At 31.3% G+C, this 20,510-nt stretch overlaps 2 protein-coding genes across 2 annotated transcripts; one reads left to right on the forward strand and one right to left on the reverse strand.

Moving 5' to 3' along the window:
- Positions 1–1,116: 1,116 nt before the first annotated feature.
- Positions 1,117–2,784, reverse strand: LOC18035348 (BURP domain-containing protein BNM2A). Its single transcript, XM_024179693.1, has 2 exons — positions 2,779–2,784; positions 1,117–1,737 (listed from the first exon to the last, which is right to left on the reverse strand). Exons 1-2 carry the CDS (start codon positions 2,782–2,784, stop codon positions 1,117–1,119), a joined length of 627 nt encoding a protein of 208 aa, XP_024035461.1.
- Positions 2,785–15,967: 13,183 nt separating this feature from the next.
- On the forward strand, positions 15,968–16,642 carry LOC112096273 (organ-specific protein S2-like). Its single transcript, XM_024179694.1, has 2 exons — positions 15,968–16,012; positions 16,163–16,642. The coding sequence occupies exons 1-2, from the start codon at positions 15,968–15,970 to the stop codon at positions 16,640–16,642; spliced, it is 525 nt and encodes a 174-aa protein (XP_024035462.1).
- The last annotated feature ends 3,868 nt before the right edge of the window (positions 16,643–20,510 follow it).

Consider the following 20,510-nt stretch of genomic DNA (forward strand, 5'->3'; position numbering starts at 1 on the left):
GATAGATGGTCAGGATTGTTGGGATTATATGCTCTTTTAAAGCATATTAATTTATTTTCTGATTAATAAAATATTGGAGATACCCAGTATCTTGGTGGGAGCAATTATGAGTATTGGAGTTATAGATTGACAATATAGAATTTGTACAACACATCTTTTTATGGGTTTTTGGCACTTGATCATAGAATTCTCTGGCCAGAGTGTGTCTACATATTTAGTATGTTGAAAATGATCATTAGAGAAAACCAGTAAGGATTAAGGAACAAGATGTAATTAAATTGATTGGACAGTTGAGATATCGATTTAATTAATGATGTGGTACCAAAGATTGTGCAATAAAAAAATCAATGTGGCTTGGGACGAATTATTATTCGAGCATACAATTATGGAGGTCATTTCCAATCTTTTAGTGGAGTAGATTTAGAATTAAATAATTGGGCTAGTTTAATTACATGCCTAATTATTGTAGCCACTATTGTATGTTCCCAAATGATCCCCGGGTTAGCTCATTTAATTGACTGCGCCACTACTGGATTAATAAGCAAGATAACTAGCTATTTGGGTTAAAAGCCTAAATATATTATTTAGTGGGAGGCTCCATGTAATGTACTTGTGTCTAAGGGGCCTTATGTTATTTTACAAGGTGGGCTCCTATGACAAGAAAGAAGTAACGTTACTTTTGGTTTATTATTTTAAATTTAAATCAAACTTGATTTAATAGAATTAAATAATATTAAAAAATGGAGCCTGGGGTTTCCACTAGATAGAAATATAAAAGGGCTTATTTTCTCCCAAAAGAGAGAGAGCAGCCACTTTATACATATCAGAGAAAAAGATTTTTATCTCTATTGTTGAGAGAAAAATTTTCTCGTGCTAGTTGCTTTAGTAGTGATAAAGGCGCCCACACGTCAAGTGCAGATCAAACTTGAGTCATCGCTTGGAAAATTATTTGGTGGCGGATCGTGATCTAACAGGAGTGGTGGTGACGGATCGTGATATGGGAGACTAAATCACTTCAGCGGAAAAAGCTAAATCAAATTTTTAAGGTACGATTTTTAGATTACAAATTTTTATATATTGTATGAGAGCGATCCTAAAAGGTTTTATAAAAAAAAATTAAAAAACTGATTTTTCTCCAAGGATTCCACTGAGAGGTATCCAGATGACAAGCTGAAATAGCATCCACTGAGTATGGGACATGTAATGACATGCTACCATCTTAGGAGCAGAGATCTCTTGCACCTCTAGGATTGTAAAATTTTGGAAAGTATTACTGGTAGACTTTGTGGTCACAGTTTTAAAACTTGTCTCCGAGCCCAAGATGCTGCCAGCAAAATCAAGCATGGATTCTAAAGAGGTAGCACAAGTTTTGATTTCATCTTTGATGGGATCGGTTTTACACATCCTGAGAGTGTCTTCCATGGCTTTGGCTTGCGGTGAGTCGCGTAGGATGAAGGTTAATTCAAGAATATAAGGAAGTTGTTTAAATGAAAATGGGAAGGAATCAGCTTCTTCTCTAGGCAAAAAGTGAGCATAATTTGAATGATCTTCAATTGGAAGATAGAGGGCCATTTTATTCTCTACCTTTAGATCACTCAAGGTGAAGAATATCTTGACCTCGCTTGAGTTTACGTCCGCATGGGATGAATGATGAGCTATATGCATATGATGAAGTTGAACATCCATTTCAGGCAGGGACTCTTCTCTCAATTCTCTGGCACCGCTTCTGTATGCGCACTGAAAAAAGTTCAACAGTAAATCAACAGCATGAACTTTGAAGGATCGTATCAACTCAAGAATTAATGAAAAAATTAAAATGAAAAACTTATTTTGCAAAAAGAAAGATTAATTACAGTTGCAGATTACGAGGCAAAGGAGTTGTAGAATGATGTTCCAAGTATTAAGGAATCATTATAGTCAACCTTTGCTTGATTGTATATCATCTATTTTTGGTTGTAAATATTTTATTCTTGGATAGTTACAATATTCTAGAAAGGTAGCAATAGGTGAATTATTTATTTCCCTTTCTATTATTTATTTCCTTTTCTATACAAACATGTAAACGGTATAAATTGTAATTATATTGTTCAATGAATTTTGGTCAAGCCATTTTTCCCAAATCTATATTATTCTCTAAAACCTTTCATGGTATCAGAGCCTCTATAGAACTTTCACAAGTTCAATTCTTTATCTTTCACAATGGCCGATCCTTTAAAAACTCCATACAGTGTCGACAATTTGTAAAAGAAAAATTTTACAGAGGCCGCCTCAGTCCTCAGGTGAAGTAGATTAAAATTCGAAATTGTGACTATGAAAGTAATTGTTTCTTTTTTAGTGGGGTTATTTTACAATTTAAAAAATACTTGAACACTTTTTTTTAAATGGACGGGACCCACCAAACTACTCTACAACCCGTTTTTTAATAATAATTTTAATTTCTAAAATATCCTTCTAGTAATTTACTAATAAATACGATAACAATAACTATATAGAAATAATTTTAAACAATTATCACCGTTAATTTTAAACAATTATCACCGTTCACCCTATAATAGATTTACATCACTAACATTCAACAATTTCTCTCTTAAGAAATGATTAAATAAATTTCAAAAAAAAATTACTTCGATCTATTTCTTTATGATGTCAAGTCGAAGATCAAGATCAAGTTTTATGCATGAAACCTATTCTGGAAACATAATTCAGAAAAGAGAAAATAAAAACAAAAAATGAAAAATTTTGAAGAAAAATATTTCAGTATCCCATTGTTCTACTTACTCCCATCTATTTATCCATTATGTTTAGAGTTTCAATTTCTTTTATACAGTCCCCCCAACACACCCCCAACCCCAACCAAAAAAAAAAAAAAGCTCTTTTATAACTATTACAGTTCGACTTTTGTAGATTAAAAAATAAATGGAAATTTGTTACTGATCCTTGCACTAGCAGTGGAAAAGAATATTGTCAAAATTATTGTTTTTGCAAATAAATGGTTCCAACGGCCAGGTTGAGGTAAAGAAAGAGAAAAATGGGAACGAAATCTTTGATCGACAGTGGGTTAGCGAGAGAAATTTCTTTTTAAGGGTACTTTTAGCATTTGAGTGAGTATGAGGAGTAAAATTTTAATTTCCAAAATTTATTAATGAGTATATTTAATAAATGAGAATAAAGAATACTATTTAGTAGGTTGAATTAATCACACTATTAGAAAATATTTTTATTACAAAAATACTATTTCATGAAATCACTAAAAAGGACAAAATCCTGAACTTAGAAACAAAAACACTATACACACCCGTTTATTTTATTAAATCCTAAATCTTTGTTTTATTCATCAATTCATCACAAGAGGATTATGAAAGATTGAAAAACGGCATTGTAAATTCTTAAATGGCACGGATCAACACTCCAACGCTTTCATTGCGCACACCGTGATGTGAATTGTGAAGCAAAAATCGAATAAACTTTCGAAAGGCAATCCAGGTTTATCTTCTTGTGGCGCAATATTTCGATGTGAGAATGGCATTTTCAACAGTTCTGCAGTACAGCTGAGTTCCCATACCTCTTTTTTTGCTGAAATTTCAATTATATATCATACAATCAGTAGAGATTGCTTTTCGAAATGGGTGGCTTTGGTTATGAGTGAAAAGTGATTCAATATCAATAATTTCTTTGTGCGTCGTTCTTCTTTTCAGCCTTTGTGGCGGCTTCCTACATGGTGGTTGAATTGTTTGTCCCGAATAGGACTGCAGTGAACTCTCATTGTACCCATATCTTTCAATAAGGAGATTGAATTACAGACACTCGCGCAATTCGAGGCTTGATTGTTCTTCATTTACCTGGTTGGATTCTCCACTTAGTGATATTGTTAAGTCTATGCGATTTGGGATTACTTTGGCAGCCTTCTTATTGGTTCAGCCAGTGACATCTAGTTCATCGTTGTAAGTATTCTCTTTTGTAAATTACATTTTTTTCGATTTTAATAATAAAGCTTTTGCATTTATACCCAAAAAAAACCGAAAAACACTCCAATGTTTTCAGTAAATCGGTTTTAATATTATGGCTCACAAATCACATTAATTGAAAAAAATAACAATAGATTTTGTAACTTATGGGTCAAAGCTGTAGGCAATAGTGAAAATTCAAGTAGCAAGAAGGATGATTTAGCAATGAATAGATTAAAAAAGAAAAAACATTCCGTAAAGGATTAAACATACTCTTGAACTTCTGTGAAAGTACAATAAGAACAATAGTTCTTTCGGATCAGATCATCCATATAATATACAAAAAGAAACTCCAGATATTTAAGTTTTTTCTTTGAATAAGATCTCAATTTCAGTGACAGTTTCATTAGATATCTTACATCTAGAATCCCCTTTTTTTCTGAGTCAGTTCCTCCACCACCACAAACTCCAGTTATATTTAAGCATGATACATCCATAAACAATACACTTATAAGCCAAAAATTTTATCATTGAAATATTTGAATGTTTTGAAGGTTGTAAGCCGGTTAAGTCCAAAACGTTATTTTTCTTCGAATCTTATATATCTTGTAGGTTTGGTTTAATTTCCGAAAACAAAAACAAGAGATTCTTAACAAAGAAAAGCAAGAACAAGAAGAGTTAATGTTGTGGGGATTCGCACAAATAATCAAGGTTATTATTGAGATTTTAACTATAATTATTTCTGTTGCCATTAATCATAATAAATAAATATAGGGTTAATTTTAGATTATCCTCTCGTGAATTTACTATCTTCAAATAGCTCTGATACTTTCAAAAACTATTGTTTACCCATATTTTTGTTAAGACCCAAAAAAAAATAAATTATCAACCTATCTCTATTTCTTCCTTATCTGTTTAACAAAAATAGAAATAACTTAAGATTTTCTTTTAATCAAAATAAAAGTAATTTGAGATTTTTGAAAGAATAAAAACAAAGAAAAGGAAGAAGAAGAAGAATGTTGTGGGAATTCAAACAAATAATCAAAGCTTATTTTTTCGATTTAAAAAGGTGTACATAGTAAAAGTTTAAATTTTAATTTTCACCTGTGAGTTTAATGTTTAGAGTACAAATAACACTATCTTTTTTCTTTTCAAAGCTCAACAAATCATAAAAGAGTATAGAAAAAGATCTTGGGTGTTCCTAGAGCCTGCTTCTTAATGATTCATGCTTACCATGTGTATTCTTTAACTAATCATAAACATTTATATACATATGTGATAAGCACTGAATAGTTAAAGAATGATATTTCAAATGCACCAAAGACCTTCTCCGAGTGCAGATATGTACTTATAACTGCCATGTTATTCAATTAATTGAATTGAATTTACTTTCTTTACCGTAAGCCATTTTCTTTAATTTAGTCGAATATGTACCCGTTAATGCTAGTAAATATGCTACAGCCGCGTGTTCAATTAACTTTTCTTATACCGTAATGAATTTTTTGAAGTTTTATTCAGGCCAATATCTATTAATGTCCCAGAACTCATAAGCATGGTGGTTGTGGTGTAAAAGGTTTTATAGAGGGTGGGGTTATTTACACTTGGGATAAATTTTCTATTAAACACCCATTTATTTAAGGCACCAATTTCATAAATTTTAAAATTTTGACTTTTTTACTCGACTCACTTTGAGTGAGCATACAAAAATTATCCTCAAATTAAATCCCTGCCAGTATACATTTCTTTTTTTCATTCTACATTCATAAAAATAAAATTAGTTCAAGTGATTGCTAAGCTTGTTGTTATAAGAATAAACGCAGATTTTTTCTTTTTAGAAAATAGCTAAACATATTTACATGAATGAATTCGTATTCTTTTTTCAGCTTATTCCATGTAAATGCAGAGAGTTATTTAATTGAAGATTTTTTTATTTTTTTCTCAATAATATACCCTCATTAACGTATTGGCTCAGATATAAAGGTTGACAATCATAGAGCAAAAGAAAACATTAATAAAAATAAAAATTCGTTGAGGGTATAAGTTTGAGTCCCAATAGAATATTCTTATTCCTGTAATATTAAGTAAGGGTAAAAGTAGAGATTTAGACTTTACAGTAAATTGTTTATTATAAATATCGATAGATTATATTTCTCATGGACCATTATTTTAAGACTATATTTTAAGAGCGGTATGATTTCCCACGTAACCATTGTAATTTGGTACGGCGGAGCTTGTAGCCTTGTTAGTCATGCGTATTTTGGACATAAGATAAAAGATTAAAGAAAAAAAATCTAAGCAAATTTTCGAGAAACCGTGTACCACAAGACCAAAACACAAAAATTGAGCCGCTGATCGTATAAGGCATCAAACCCAGTGGCCTATCTTTTTTTAAAAATATTTTATTACATACGACCTATCAACAGATTTAATTCACGGTAGTCTTAGCCATAATAATTAATTATAATATTCTAGAGCATATAAGAGTTTGACCATTTGATGTCTGACGTGGAATGGATATTGTACTATACAATTGTCTCTATTTTTGGTTCATTAATTACAACTTAGTGGTTGTAAGTTAACTGTGATGGATAAAAATTTCTGTTTTTCTGTTTTTTTTTTCTTTTTTTTCCATGTTTTAACACGGGTCTTCGCTACCAAAGAAAGTTATTGATTTTAGGCCTATTAGTCTATGCAATGTGGTGTATAGAATCATAGTTAAGGCAATAGCGAACAGGCTGAAACTAATTCTTCCCCAAATCATATCCCCAACTCAGAGCGCATTCATTCCCAATAGACTCATTACAGATAATGTGATTATTGGTTATGAATGCCTTCACAAGATTAGACATAGCAAAGGGAGAAGAAACGGGTTAGTGGCTCTAAAATTGGATATTAGTAAGGCGTATGACAGAGTCGAGTGGAGCTTCCTAGATCAAATCATGGAAAAAATTGGTTTCTCGAATAAATGGAGGAGTCTTATTATGAGGTGCATAACCACTGCTCAATTTTCAGTCATTATTAACGGGACCCCCAAAGGCTTAATTCTTCCGGAAAGGGGGCTAAGGCAAGGTTGCCCCCTCTCTCCGTATCTTTTCATCATGTGTGCAGAGGCCTTTTCGAACTTACTGATCTAGGCTCAAAGGAAGCAGCAGATTAGAGGGCTGAGATTTGCAAAGGACGTTACGATATCTCACCTCCTTTTCGCTGATGACAGCTTAGTCTTTACCAGAGCCTCAGAAGCAGAATGTAAGAACTTAAAGGGGATTTTCGATTGCTATGCGAAGGCATCAGGGCAGATTTTTAATTATGAAAAGTCTTCAATGTTTCTCAGTGGCAAGATTACAAGTGGTCAGACTGCAGCAATTAAAAACATTTTCCAGCTCAAAGTGGTGTCGAAATATGAAAAATATCTAGGCCTTCCATCTATGATAGGCAGACGGAAATCGGGGTTCTTTAATGAGGTGAAGCTGAAGGTGATAAGCAAGATTTCAAGCTGGCGTCATAAGATGTTCTCCAGCGGAGGGAAATAAATACTCATCAAAGCAGTAGCATAGGCAGTACCGGCGTATGCTATGAGTGTTTTCAGACTTCCTAAGGGACTATGTGATGATATTCAAAAATCTATTGCGAAGTTTTGGTGGGGATCAAGGGAAGATAGATACGGAATCCACTGGTCAAGATGGGACAAAATGAGCCAAGCAAAAAGTAGAGGAGGACTGGGATTCAGAGATCTCACTAGCTTCAATCAAGCTTTGGTGGCTAAGCAGGCATGGAGATTGCTTCAGCTTCCCAATTCGTTGTTGGCCAGAGTACTGCAAGCAAAATACTATAAGTATTCTTCATTATTGAATGCCACAGCGGGATCCAATCCATCCTTTATTTGGAAAAGCATTCTATGGGGAAGGCAAGTGATTGACAAAGGTGCAAGATGGAGGGTAGGAAATGGAAGGAAAATCAGAACTTACAAAGATAATTGGTTACCTAGGCCAGACACTTTCAAACCAATATCACCACAAAAATTGCCAGCTAAAACTATGGTGGCTGAACTGATTGATGAAGAAAATCAATGGATCGTAAGCAAGCTGGAGCAAAACTTTCTACCCCAAGATATCGAAGCAATCCTACAGATTCCACTCCCTAGAACCAAAAAAGAAGATGAAGTGTTGTGGCATTATGACAAAAGAGGAGAGTATTCAGTAAAGAGTGGATATCAGATAGCTTTCAGGCTCAAGTTTCAAGATATGACAAGTAGTTCAGGAAGCTGCTCCAGGCAATGGAATGTTTTGTGGTCTTTGGAGCTGCCTGAGAAGATTAAGATTTTCATGTGGAGGGCAATAAAAAACATTTTACCAACGACTGAAAACCTTTGGAAAAGGAAATGTTTGCCAGAGCCTACCTGTCCAAGATGCCATAAGAGTGTGGAAACTATAAGTCATGCCCTATTTGAATGTAAAGCAGCAAGGAAGACCTGGAACTTAGCTCCATCCACTTTCGAGCTTCAAAATGTTCCAGGTCAAGACATTTTCAGCTATGCCCAGAATCTTTGCAGCAACTCCAGGAGAAATAAAGCTGAGCTTATGATTATGTATTGCTGGGCTATCTGGTTTGCTAGGAATAAGTTGATCTTTGAAAGGAAGAAGATAGAGCCAATGGTTTCAGCAGCAAAGGCAGAATCAGTGTTAGAAGCTTACCAAAGAGTGAGAAAAACAGGAACACTCCATATTCGCAATACTAGAGAGGAAAGCCAGCAAAGATGGTCTCCACCCCCAACAAATGTGCTCAAGCTTAATGTAGATGCAGCAACAAACAGCAAGGATCAGAAGGTTGGCTTGGGAGCAGTCTTGCGTGACTCGAATGGCAGAGTAGTAGCAGCAGGCATCAAACAAGCCTCTTTCAGGAAGGATGTCAGTTTTGCAGAAGCTGAAGCTATCCAATGGGGTCTCCAGATTGCAAAAGAAGCAGCTGCAGCAAGCTTGATTGTAGAGACTGATTGCAAAGATATGGCTGAGCTACTCAACAACACAAAGGGCAGTAGGTCTGAGATTTTTTGGATAATTTCAGAAATCCAAACCCAGAAACGAGAGTTCCAAAGGATCCATTTTAATTTTGTACCAAGGTTTTGTAATGCTCATGCCCATTTCTTAGCTAAACATGCTCTAAGGAAAGATACAACTGCTGTCTGGTTAGATATATTACCAGTAGAAGTGCAGAATGTATTTGACTGTGTTGTTTAATCAGTAATGAAAGGTTTACTTTCTCTTCAAAAAAAAAAAACACGGGTCTTCGCTGTAAGCCAATAACGTGACGATTTTAGACTATAAAGTCTACAATGACCCGGACTTTTGCCCTACCCTTCGTTTTTTTGGGAAACGGAAAAGTTCTTTCGTTTTCTTTCATAATTGATAATAATGCACGTTAACGTCATACAACAATACAATTGATTGAAAAATAGTAAAAAGAATATGTTAACACTGTGTAATATTATAATTAATTGAAAAATATGTTAAACTATTTCTATAAAAATAGGGTTAATTTTGGATCCTTTCTAGTAAATTAATTATCATTAAATAATTTCTTATTCTTAAAAATCTTAATTTACTCTTATTTTTATTGAGAAGATAAAAAAAATAAGTCATCAACTGACCTCTATTTTTTCTTATTTTTGAAAAAATAATAATAATTTAAGATTAAGATAAAAAAACATAATCTAAATATAATTAATTTGTAAGTGGAGACAATTATTATTCTCTATACTTTTATAAGCAACCAAACAACTCTCCACATCTCTTAAAATAATTCCACCCAGTTTACAATTAATTACACGGTGGGTTATAAGTTGTGATGTTTTTGTTCATCTTTATGACTTTGAGGACTTACTAAGTGGGTGGAATTATTTCAAGAGATGTTAATAGGTTGCTTGGACATTCTCATTTCATGTGCAACTTTGCATTATTCTAGAATAATTACTGTCCTTGTGGCTCATAAAAAATTTTGGGATCTTTAATAAACTTGTGACTCGTTGCTTATTAGTTGGTTCCTTGAACTTGTGACACATAATGAATTGCTTGTGTACTAATGAAAAAGTTTAGTTCATAGTAAACTTGTGACATTATCTTTATTACTTGAAAAACTTGTGACATTACCTTTATTATTTGAAACAGTAGCAAATAATCTTGAAAAAAATAGTATTTTTTTATAACTTGTGACCCAAAAAACTAATAACTAGAAAAAAAAGGCATGCGTACTACGAAAGTTGTGATTCCAACAAAAGCTAACGTACATGAAAAACAAAATTCGAATTTTGTACAAACTTGTGACTTAAAATCATCAACTAGGAACATAGGGTAGTAGAAGAGTTGAGACTTCAACCGAGTAATCATTTAGTTATCAAAAATTGGTGACCACCTATCAATTGACTTATGACTGCATGGCAAATCTAAGTAAAGCATATATGCGCTGGTTCCATCGAAGGCAGAGCCGTTTACTTCAATCTTACAATAAGTACAGATTTTTTTACGTGAAAAACCCAAACGAAAAAAATCACAGGACCATAATATGATAAAATCTTCCACTATTTTAATAGGATTACAGTACAAATTCTTCTCTAGATGACACTAGAGGCTAGCAACATCAAGAATCTCAATATTATTGGCTTACAGTAATAGTTTAATAGTTGTCTTTCTAACAAGTGAGTATCTCAAATAACATATATCTAACAAGAGGATAAAATAAAAATCAAGAGCAGTAGGATTGTAGAGGGCGATGCCAGAAACTTACCTTCAAAATTTAAGAAAAAAACGGATTTAATTTTATTTTCTAATTGTCCAATCAAAGATTGAAAATCTTACCCCCAAATTGTAATAATCAGCTATTGTCTTCTTATTGTCTTCTTCTTTCTTTTCCCACTTGTATTTTTGCGATCTTGAAACTAGGCTGCGGCTTGCTTTTAAAACTAAATAAATTCAAATCCAAAGTTTAATATTAATCGCATTCAAGTTAGCCTTTTTGAACTTTAGGCTTTTGAGCCCCAAATGAGATGGACCCAACAGATTTGACATGCAGCTATAAATCAATTGATACGTGGTCATTACTTTTTGATAACTAAACAATTATTCGGTTAAGTCTCAACTCTTCCGGTACGTTATGTAAGCACCTTCACTAACATTTGAGATTTATCTGCTTCACTCATATTTCATAAAAGAAAAAATTATTTATATTTAATCATACAAGATAATTGAGGAAGGAATTGCCCCCACAAAAATTCAAAAGCAGCTCTAACCATTTGGTCAAAAGCCAAGTGACTTAACTTTTGTTAGAATCACAACTTTCTTTATGTGTCTTTTTTTTTTCAAGTTATTAGTTTTAGATCACCAGCTATAAAAAAAAATACTATTTTTTTGAAAGTATGTTTGTTATTGTTTCAAGTAACAAAGGTAAGGTAACAAGTTTATTATGAGTTAAGCTTTTTCGTTAGTACAGAAGCAATTCATTCTATGTCACAAGTTTAAATAAACTAACAAATGAACAAAAAGTCACAATTTGACAATTTTATTAAGGAACCCACCCAATATTTGCAGAAGATTTTTTTTTTTTATTTACAATAACTCAAGGTTATTATAACATCAAATCGTGATCAGTGTATGAAATATATTGTTAATTAGAAACAATGATGTTTATATTGGACAGTCAATTAGGGATTAAAATTAACTATTTAACGACTAAATTATTTAACAACTACTTCTGAAAGTCTGTTCCTCTATTTTCCAAGTAATATTTATCAAGTCACAACTTACACTAATAATCCTAATTCCTCCTCTATTTTCCAAGTAATATTTATCAAGTCACAACTTACACAAATTGTAATTATAATTGCTATTCTAATGATTGTTACAATTACAATTTTACTATTGCTATTGTTACCGTAATCGTAATTAAATATTACTATTATAACAATTGTAACTGTTGATGGAATTAAGATTAAAATTGTTATTACTATAATTCTTACCGTAATTACGATTATAGTTGTAATTAAAATTGTAATTGTAGCTATAATCATATTGTAATTGGAATTACAATTGAAATAAAAGTTGTAATCGTTGTTCTAATTGAATTTGGAATTAATATAAAAAATTGATATTGAAATTATTATTGTAGGATACATAATTGTAATTGCAATTATAATTTTAATTGCAGCTGCAATTGAAATTTATATTGTAACTCAAATTATAAACTCTAAACATAATTAGAATTGTTCAACAAACAATTGCTCGAAAAAGGTGTCCGCGCCATTTTTCATCTATGAAAAAGAAAGAGAAACAACAGTAACCAATTTCTTATTTCTTCGGTATGATGTTGCGGCCGGTTTCCCGCAAACTCTCAATTATATTTCAAGACAACTTCAACTGCTGATTGTATTAGGCATCAGATCCAGCGGTATATTTTTTTTTAAAATATTTTATTGCATGCGACCGCACGGTAAAAAATTATGTTTTTCTGTTTTTTTCTTTTTCAACACCATCTGAGTCTTTGCAGATGGTTTTAAACTGCAATGTCTACAATGACATAGACTTTTGCCTTATCCCTTCGTTAACGGGGAAGGCTCTTTCTTTTCCCTTCATAATTGATAACAATGCACGTTAACATCATATAATATTACAATTAATTGAAAAAATAGAAAAAGAATATGTAAACACTATATAATATTATAATTAATCGAAAAAATATTAATATTATATAATTTTATGATTATTTGTATTACTCTTAATCATTATGAATAAATATAGGGTTAAATTTGAATTCTCTTCTCATGTGAATTGTCTATCATTAAATAATTTCTTATTTTTAAAAATCTTAATTTACACTTATTTTTATTAAGACAAAAAAATAATTCATTAATCTACCTTTATTTTTTCTTTATCTTTTGAATAAAAATTAAAAAAAATTGAAATTTTTAAAAATAAAAGAGCCAATTTAAATGTAGTCAATTCAAAAAAATTAATCTAAAATTTACCCATAAATATACATTTCGTTTTATAATTGCATGGGCTCCAAAGTATGACCGGAAAGAAAGTCACCGGCATTGATCTTCCTCCGGTTCCACGGATCCTTGAAAATATTATATTGCCTAATATATCCCCGCGCTATTATTAGTTGAACGTTTATATTCAAAAAGAGTTTTTTCACCCACTATCTAGGGAGGAGTTATTATTATTAATGATTATAATGGGGATTTTTTTCTTTGGTATATAAAATTATATTCAAAAAGAGTTTTTACCCACTATCTACTATCTAGGGATGAGTTATTATTATTAATGATTATAAGGGGGATTTTTTTCTTTGGTATATTAAATCATTTGATACTCAAATACCATATTGAGTTTTGACTAATTCATATTCGAATCGGATAGAATCACTAGAGTGGCAAAATTGTCCCAATAAGTATTTAATGCAACTACATTAATTCTCAAACCTTAAACTACGGAGCTTGGTTAAGTTAAAATATCATCATGTCAGCTGATATACACGCTTGTTGGTAAGGAGACTTTAGTCAAATAAATGGGTGGGAATTAATTTAATGTTAGATATTACTATTATTACAACAACAACTACTATTATTATTATTAATACTAGGGATGAGCCAATCATTTTTCACTATTACAATCAACTTCAGTTAATGTCTAAAATACTGTTACCGTCGATGTGTCAATCCTCTAATTTAACTAATATTAAATATATCATTTAATTAAATGCAAGGAAAGATAATAATTCCTTTTTCACTAATGCAAACATCTTTAATTAATAAGATTATTTTTCTAATGATTCTTTTGTTAGGGGAAAAAAAAAAGGTTTGGACGAGGATGAAAATGTTTATTCGTTAAACACTAACTCTTGTCCTTTATTTTTACTTTAAACCTTATAAATACAGGTGCAGAGCGCAATCACGACTATCTGAGCAAAGCCTATGGCACCATTATGATTGATAAAGCAAGGGATGAGCTATTCATCTTTCAATATTGAATCATCAACTATTAATAATACACTTACGTGGTCTAATATGTGTCACACATAATTAAATATAATTGATAGTAGTAATAAAAAATAGTTATAAATTATGATACTACTTCACATCGACTCAAAAATGAATATTAGGTTAAATATCGTGCTCTTCATGTATGAGTCTCAATTCGATACTATATAAAAATCCATAAGTTCACTCATACCTAAAAGCTAACTCAAGTTAAAGGGTTGCTTCAAATTTATTATTAGCCCAATAATTATTATCAACAGATGGATATTATCCTCAATATTAACGTACAACTCTATTGATTACCATATTAATGAGATACAAAATTTTAGATCGATTCTTCGGAAAAACGCTTGGTACGTATGTGCCGATGTTATTGATTCTTTGACTTTATACGGAGAAATAACACTATCTACTTTATAATTAAACTTTGTATGTCACATGTAACGGTCAAAATTTTTTGTTACCCGTCACATTATTTTTCACAGTACTTAAATAATTTTTTGTTATATTTATAAATTCATACATCAAAATTAGAGTGTATACTACTATAGTAAATCTGACAAAAAAATTAATAAGACTAACAAAAAAATTTGTAACTAGCGCACCGTAGTAGGGGCTGCTCAAGGGGTACTGGTGCCTTATGCGAAATTGTTTTTAGGTCTTTTTTAAAAATTGAAATAAGATAAAATTTATAAAGTTATGAAAAAAAGTTAAAAATTTTCTTAGATTCATATTTTTTTTTAAAAGGTGAGACTATTTATACTCTAAAAAATATTCTGGATAGTTTTTTACTTTAAACACTCATGTGTTAAATTTTTAAAATAAATTTTTACTAACACACTTTGAAAAATGATAAAATAGCCCTAAATCTCTTTCATTAGTCGGACAATTTTACCCTCTCTCCACGCCCATCAAGGTAGGCATTCACAATCAAATTGGGGGTATACCTTCTTGTTCAACAAAAAATTCATCAATAATCTATTATCATGAACCAGACGCTGAAAAGATTGGAAATTTTGTTTCCGTAAATATCAACGAAAGTTGAACAAAATTCAAAGACTGCTAAGAATTTTTGTTTTTGAATATTCAGTATACATCTTAAGTTAAAAAATAATATTAATAAAAAATCCTAGTAGGTAAAGATCAAGCCGCTGGATTTCTTAAAATCGATTTTAAGCAGATTACAAATAAAGTGAGGCAACAAACCCGCTCTTCTTGAGCAGTAGATAAAAAAAATTGTTAATTTGTATATCTCACGTAGTCTTAGCGTTATTGCTTGTACGATTAATGAATTGAAGTATAAAAATGATGGAGATGGAGATATATAAAATTCAAGTGTAAAATAATGATCAAGATGTAGATAGATAAAATTTTAATGTGTGTTTAAAGCCATATAATTTGTTTGGTTTTACAGTGTTAAAAGCCATATAATTTGTTTGGTTTTACAAAACTGTCCTTTATAATAAATTAAATGGTGGCTATTTCAGGAATTCAATATTTGATTAAAAATTTAAAATTTAAATGTTCAGAATATTTTTTAAGGGACAAACAGTCACACTCTTTTTTTAAATTAAAAAATATATATATCTTTCTACAGTTTGTTTGTAGACTTTTCATACCTAGATTTTCTTTGTAGACATAATAGTAAACGACGAACAAATAATACCATAATATTTCAGGAAATGAAAATAAAATATAAAAAACATAATAATTTGTAATTGACTGTAACTCCATATGGTATTATCATGTTTTTATCATTATATTTTTCAATTTACTGTAACTCCATATAGTATTAACTTGTATTTTATTGTTACTGTGAAAAATTTTCTTAATTTTGATATTTTTGAGGACCCAAGCATCATGATAAATAAACTTGCACTGTTAATCCAGTGCACTTTATCTTCGTGTATATAAAAGAGTAGCAGACATAAGCCTTGTCATACAACTCAATATCTCACAAAGGTTATCTCTGAGGAATCTTGGTTTTATTGACAAAATGAGACCACCCTTTGTTCTCTGCACACTTTCGGTGCTTCACTTGGTATGATTTTTAAGTTGAACGTTATTATTCATTTAGAAGTTAACTTCTACAGAAATATTAGAACTGGCAATTTCTAATCTTTTTATTAGTTTTTTCATTAATAAATTGCTTGGTCTAATTGCTGTCTTTGTTTTTCTTTCCGTATTTCAGCTTGCCAGCACAGTTGATGCAAGGAAAGACCTGGAGGAATATTGGAGAATTGTCATGAAAGGACAGCCCATGCCTGAATCAGTCCAAGACCTACTTACCGTGCATCGTGCCGCTTCTACCACCGATGAGAATGCTCATCAAAATTCAAATCTTTTAATTTTATCCGATATTGTTCGGCCGTCCGAGGTGGAATCCTTGGCCAAGAATTTTAACCTGAGGCAGAATATTCTTGGCTACTTCCCCAAAAGCCATATTGACCAACTGTCCGAAATGAATTTTAACTCGAGGCCGAATTACCTTCAGCACGATTCCGACAACAGCCATAATAACCAACCGTCTGAGGTGAAACCATTTTCTAAGAATTTTAACCTGAGGCCGAATATTCTTGACTACTTCCCCAAGAGCCATATTGACCAACCGTCCGAAATGAATTTTAACTCGAGGCCGAATTTCCTTCAGCACGATTCTGACAAGTCATAATGACCAGCCATCCGAGGTGAAATCCTTTGATAAAGACGTGTTGAAACCTGATAATAAAGTTGGCGCTAATGCTTAAATGAAACTCATGTTTTCATCAAAGGAGAGAATTAGCCCCTAATGATGTTAAGCAACTGGTCTACTCTCGTCTGTCGTGATAATAAGCGTTTGTATTATGTTTTTTATTTAAATAAGTGGCCGGCGGCTTAGTGCTCTTGCTATGTTATTGTGTGTGTGGTCGTTACTTTCGCTGTACATGGTAATGTGAAAGAGCCAAAGAGGTATGTAAATAAGTTGATGCAGTTGAAGGATGTGATCAGTGTAAAATGTTATTGGATAAAAGCGTATGTTTAAGTTCTTCTTTTCTTTATTTATTTTTGTAAATGGGGCCAATTGAATTTTCGTACTGCTGAAAGATAGATACAACCATTATCAGCGCAATGGGAAAACTAGCAAAAGCAATGAAATCAAACTAGCAAAAGATTTAAAAGTTTTCATGAAATTTTAGTTTATTATAGAGATGATAAATTGATTGATGAGCACCGACCCTCCATTTATATAGAGAATCATAACATACAAAAGGAAATAATGATACAACTATAATTTTGAGAATTTAATTTATTGATAATGGTTGAGTCAATTATGGGCTTAACTCTGTGCCTTCGCTATTAGCAATAGCCCATCCCAAAGCAGTCGTCTTGTAATCTCTAAAATTAAATCCCAAAACTCATTATATATGAACCACTCATGGTGCGTTTACTTCATAGAATGAGAATGTGGTGGAATGGGAATGAACTGAAATGAGAATGAGATTTCAATGTTTACTTAGCAAAAATAAATAAGAATGAGAATGTGCTGGAATGTCATTGATGTATTTACTTAGCAAAATAAATGGGAATAAGAATCAATTCACCAAAATACCCATAGTATTAAATAATGTAATTTTTATTAACTAGATACATGTATAAATATTATTATAAAGATGATATTAATTAAAATAATAATAATAATAATACTAATAATAATAATAATTGATAATAATGATAATATTAATAAAAATAATAATAACAATAATTAATAACAACTAAAATAATAAAGTTAATAAAATTTAATAATAATAATAATGACATTTAAAATAATAAAATTAATTGTGATTTGAATGAGGGTAATTCGAAAAATATAAAAAAATTAAAGAGATATAAAAGTCAGTTCAAGGAATGGGAATCCCCATTCCCAACCCCCCATGAGAATGGGATTCTCATTCCTTATTCCCAAATTGTGTGGGACCCACACATTTTATTTACATTCCCAAATTACATTTTACTAAATAAACATTAGTTTCATTCTCATTCCTTCATTCACATTCCCTAAACCCTCAAGTAAACACATCATCAAGTTTTAGCTTCCTTTCAGATATGAGATCAGTTATTTTTCTTTAATTTTCCAACTGTAGGAGAGTACTTTGAGTGCCAATTTATTCTTTACTCGAAAGCATCAATATTCATTTAGTTTTTATATTTTAATTTAAATGTCCGCTTAGTTCTTATATTTTGAAAAATGTCTCAAAACACCAGTGCTGTTAAATATATTACACTCCTACCCTTACTTTTCTTTTTCTTTTAAAATAATACAACTGTAACAATATTTTTTTTCCTTCTTGAGGATATTAATGAAAAGAAAAAAATGTTAATTTAGCAAATTAGCCTTGTAATTAACGTAAAAAATAGTTATTGGTCAATTTACTAATTAAATTGATATTTATTGGTTAATTTTCTAATAAATAGTTATTGGTCAATTTACTAATTAAATTTTTATAGACAAATTAATTAATGTCAAGAATATTATTGTAAGGGTATTATTGTAAAAGTAAAGAACACTTAAAAGCAAGAATGTAACATATTTAACTACAACAGTAATTTTAAGGCATTTTTTTAAAAATTTAGAGAATAAATTGACACTTAACTCAAAATATATGAATTAAACAAACACTTACTCCCAAAACATCATTTTGAGCATGCAAATATATCATTTCAAAAAGTTCTTATAGAGATAACTGTTGGTAAATTTTATAATCAAATGCTACTAATGCCAATGTGCAAGTATACACAACAAGTAATAAAGTGATGAATATTCAAGATCGTCTCCACAAGGATTGATGTCACTTGAAATGCTATAGCATTCTAATTAGTGCAAACTAACTTAAGTCCGAAGTTAACAAACGTAAAGTGAGTTCTATCGTACTTGATAATTGTGAGAGAATAAAGTAAAACAATACCGTAATGAAATAAATTAAATTAAATGTGTCTAAGATTCAATTGAGACTATGGTAGTTGAATTATCAAACTCTCCTTATGGGCTTACTAGTTTTCATTAAGTTAACACCAGTTGCTATGGCAAGTGCTGCAGCACTGGGCAGAACTAATCTGCATCCTCAGCTGTCACGTATTGGAACTCTCATACCCTTAAATATATTAGCAATGACCAGTTGCTAATCTACTTATGATATGACCTTATGACCCTTTACTCTCTCCACCCTACAAGGTGAGCACCTATGTCTAGTGTGTCACAAATATTAACTTCAAGTATGGCCCTTATGGGATTCAAGATAACTTAATCCAGGAAACTTAAATTAAGATCAAGTAATACTCTAATAATATCCGCTAAGACATGCCCTTTTGCGGCTCTATCTTAACTTGAACTATTAAATGGGTGGTCAACCGAAATAACAGTTATATTAATAATAACTACTAGAGTAAAATGCTACAACAATGACATAACAATACATAAGAACAGTCAAGAACCCATTAGATAGTTTGTCACTCAACTACAAGCAAATCTAGTTTATATTCTGAATGAGAAAAACAAACATCAATATATTGTTCACGGGATACATCAGAACAGTCAAAGAAAGAATAAAAGTATAAGTTTAGAACGGCAAAAAGCAAATCCAAATAACTCTGCAGGATTCCTCAATGCTGCTGAAGTCGCTCTCTTCAATTTCGATCCTATTCTCCTTTTTTCTCTATTGTCTTTTTGATAATTCCCCTTGCCGCCGTTTTATGTAGTGCGCGCCCTCCTTTTATACTGCAAACTAGGGTAAATAAAAGTCTGTGGGCGTGCATGAGTTAAATTAGGAAACATGCAGATCGTAATTCTGCAGCTGATCCGCGCTTAAGTTTTCTCCCTTAGTGCTCCCAGATTGCTACAGCACTGGTTGCTCTAACAACAGCTACAACACTACATTGTTCCCGATTGTGCTTTACTTCTTTTGCGGCCATCTTCTTTCCTCCTCTTGCTAGTCTAATGTCTCAGCATCCCTTCATGAATTAAGAATTTCTGAAAATCTACAATTATGCACCTGTTTTGAGCACAAATTATTTTGATTCAAGCAAAACTTATTAAGACTCAACTAAAATGAATGTTTATGCAAAATATAACCAAAATGTAATAAAAACACCTTATTTGCTCTCTAAGTGATCTTAATTTAAGTCTAAAATTGATGTAATAACTCTCATTTCATAGAGTTATCAATAACCCATAATCTTTCACTTATAATGAGGACCACCCTTATAGTTTGAAATAATTTCATTTGAATAGCATGTTTTATTTGCAAATGACTTTTCAACCTCTTTTAAATTTGCTATATTGTTATTTTTCTTAACATAAATCTTTAAGAATCTATTACTAGTAGGTGTAAGATATGATATCTAATAAACTATCTAACACAAATTAAATAAATAAGTTGTAATTTATTAAAAAAAATTATTGCTTTTATGCTCATAATTAATGGTGACAATAAAAAAAATATTGAACTCAATAATAAGAAAATTCTATGATGGAGTGACTAAAATTACAGTATCCATGACGAGAT

This window comes from Citrus clementina, unplaced genomic scaffold, assembly GCF_000493195.1.
Source record: "Citrus clementina cultivar Clemenules unplaced genomic scaffold, Citrus_clementina_v1.0 scaffold_8, whole genome shotgun sequence".
NCBI classification, from domain to species: Eukaryota; Viridiplantae; Streptophyta; class Magnoliopsida; order Sapindales; family Rutaceae; genus Citrus; species Citrus x clementina.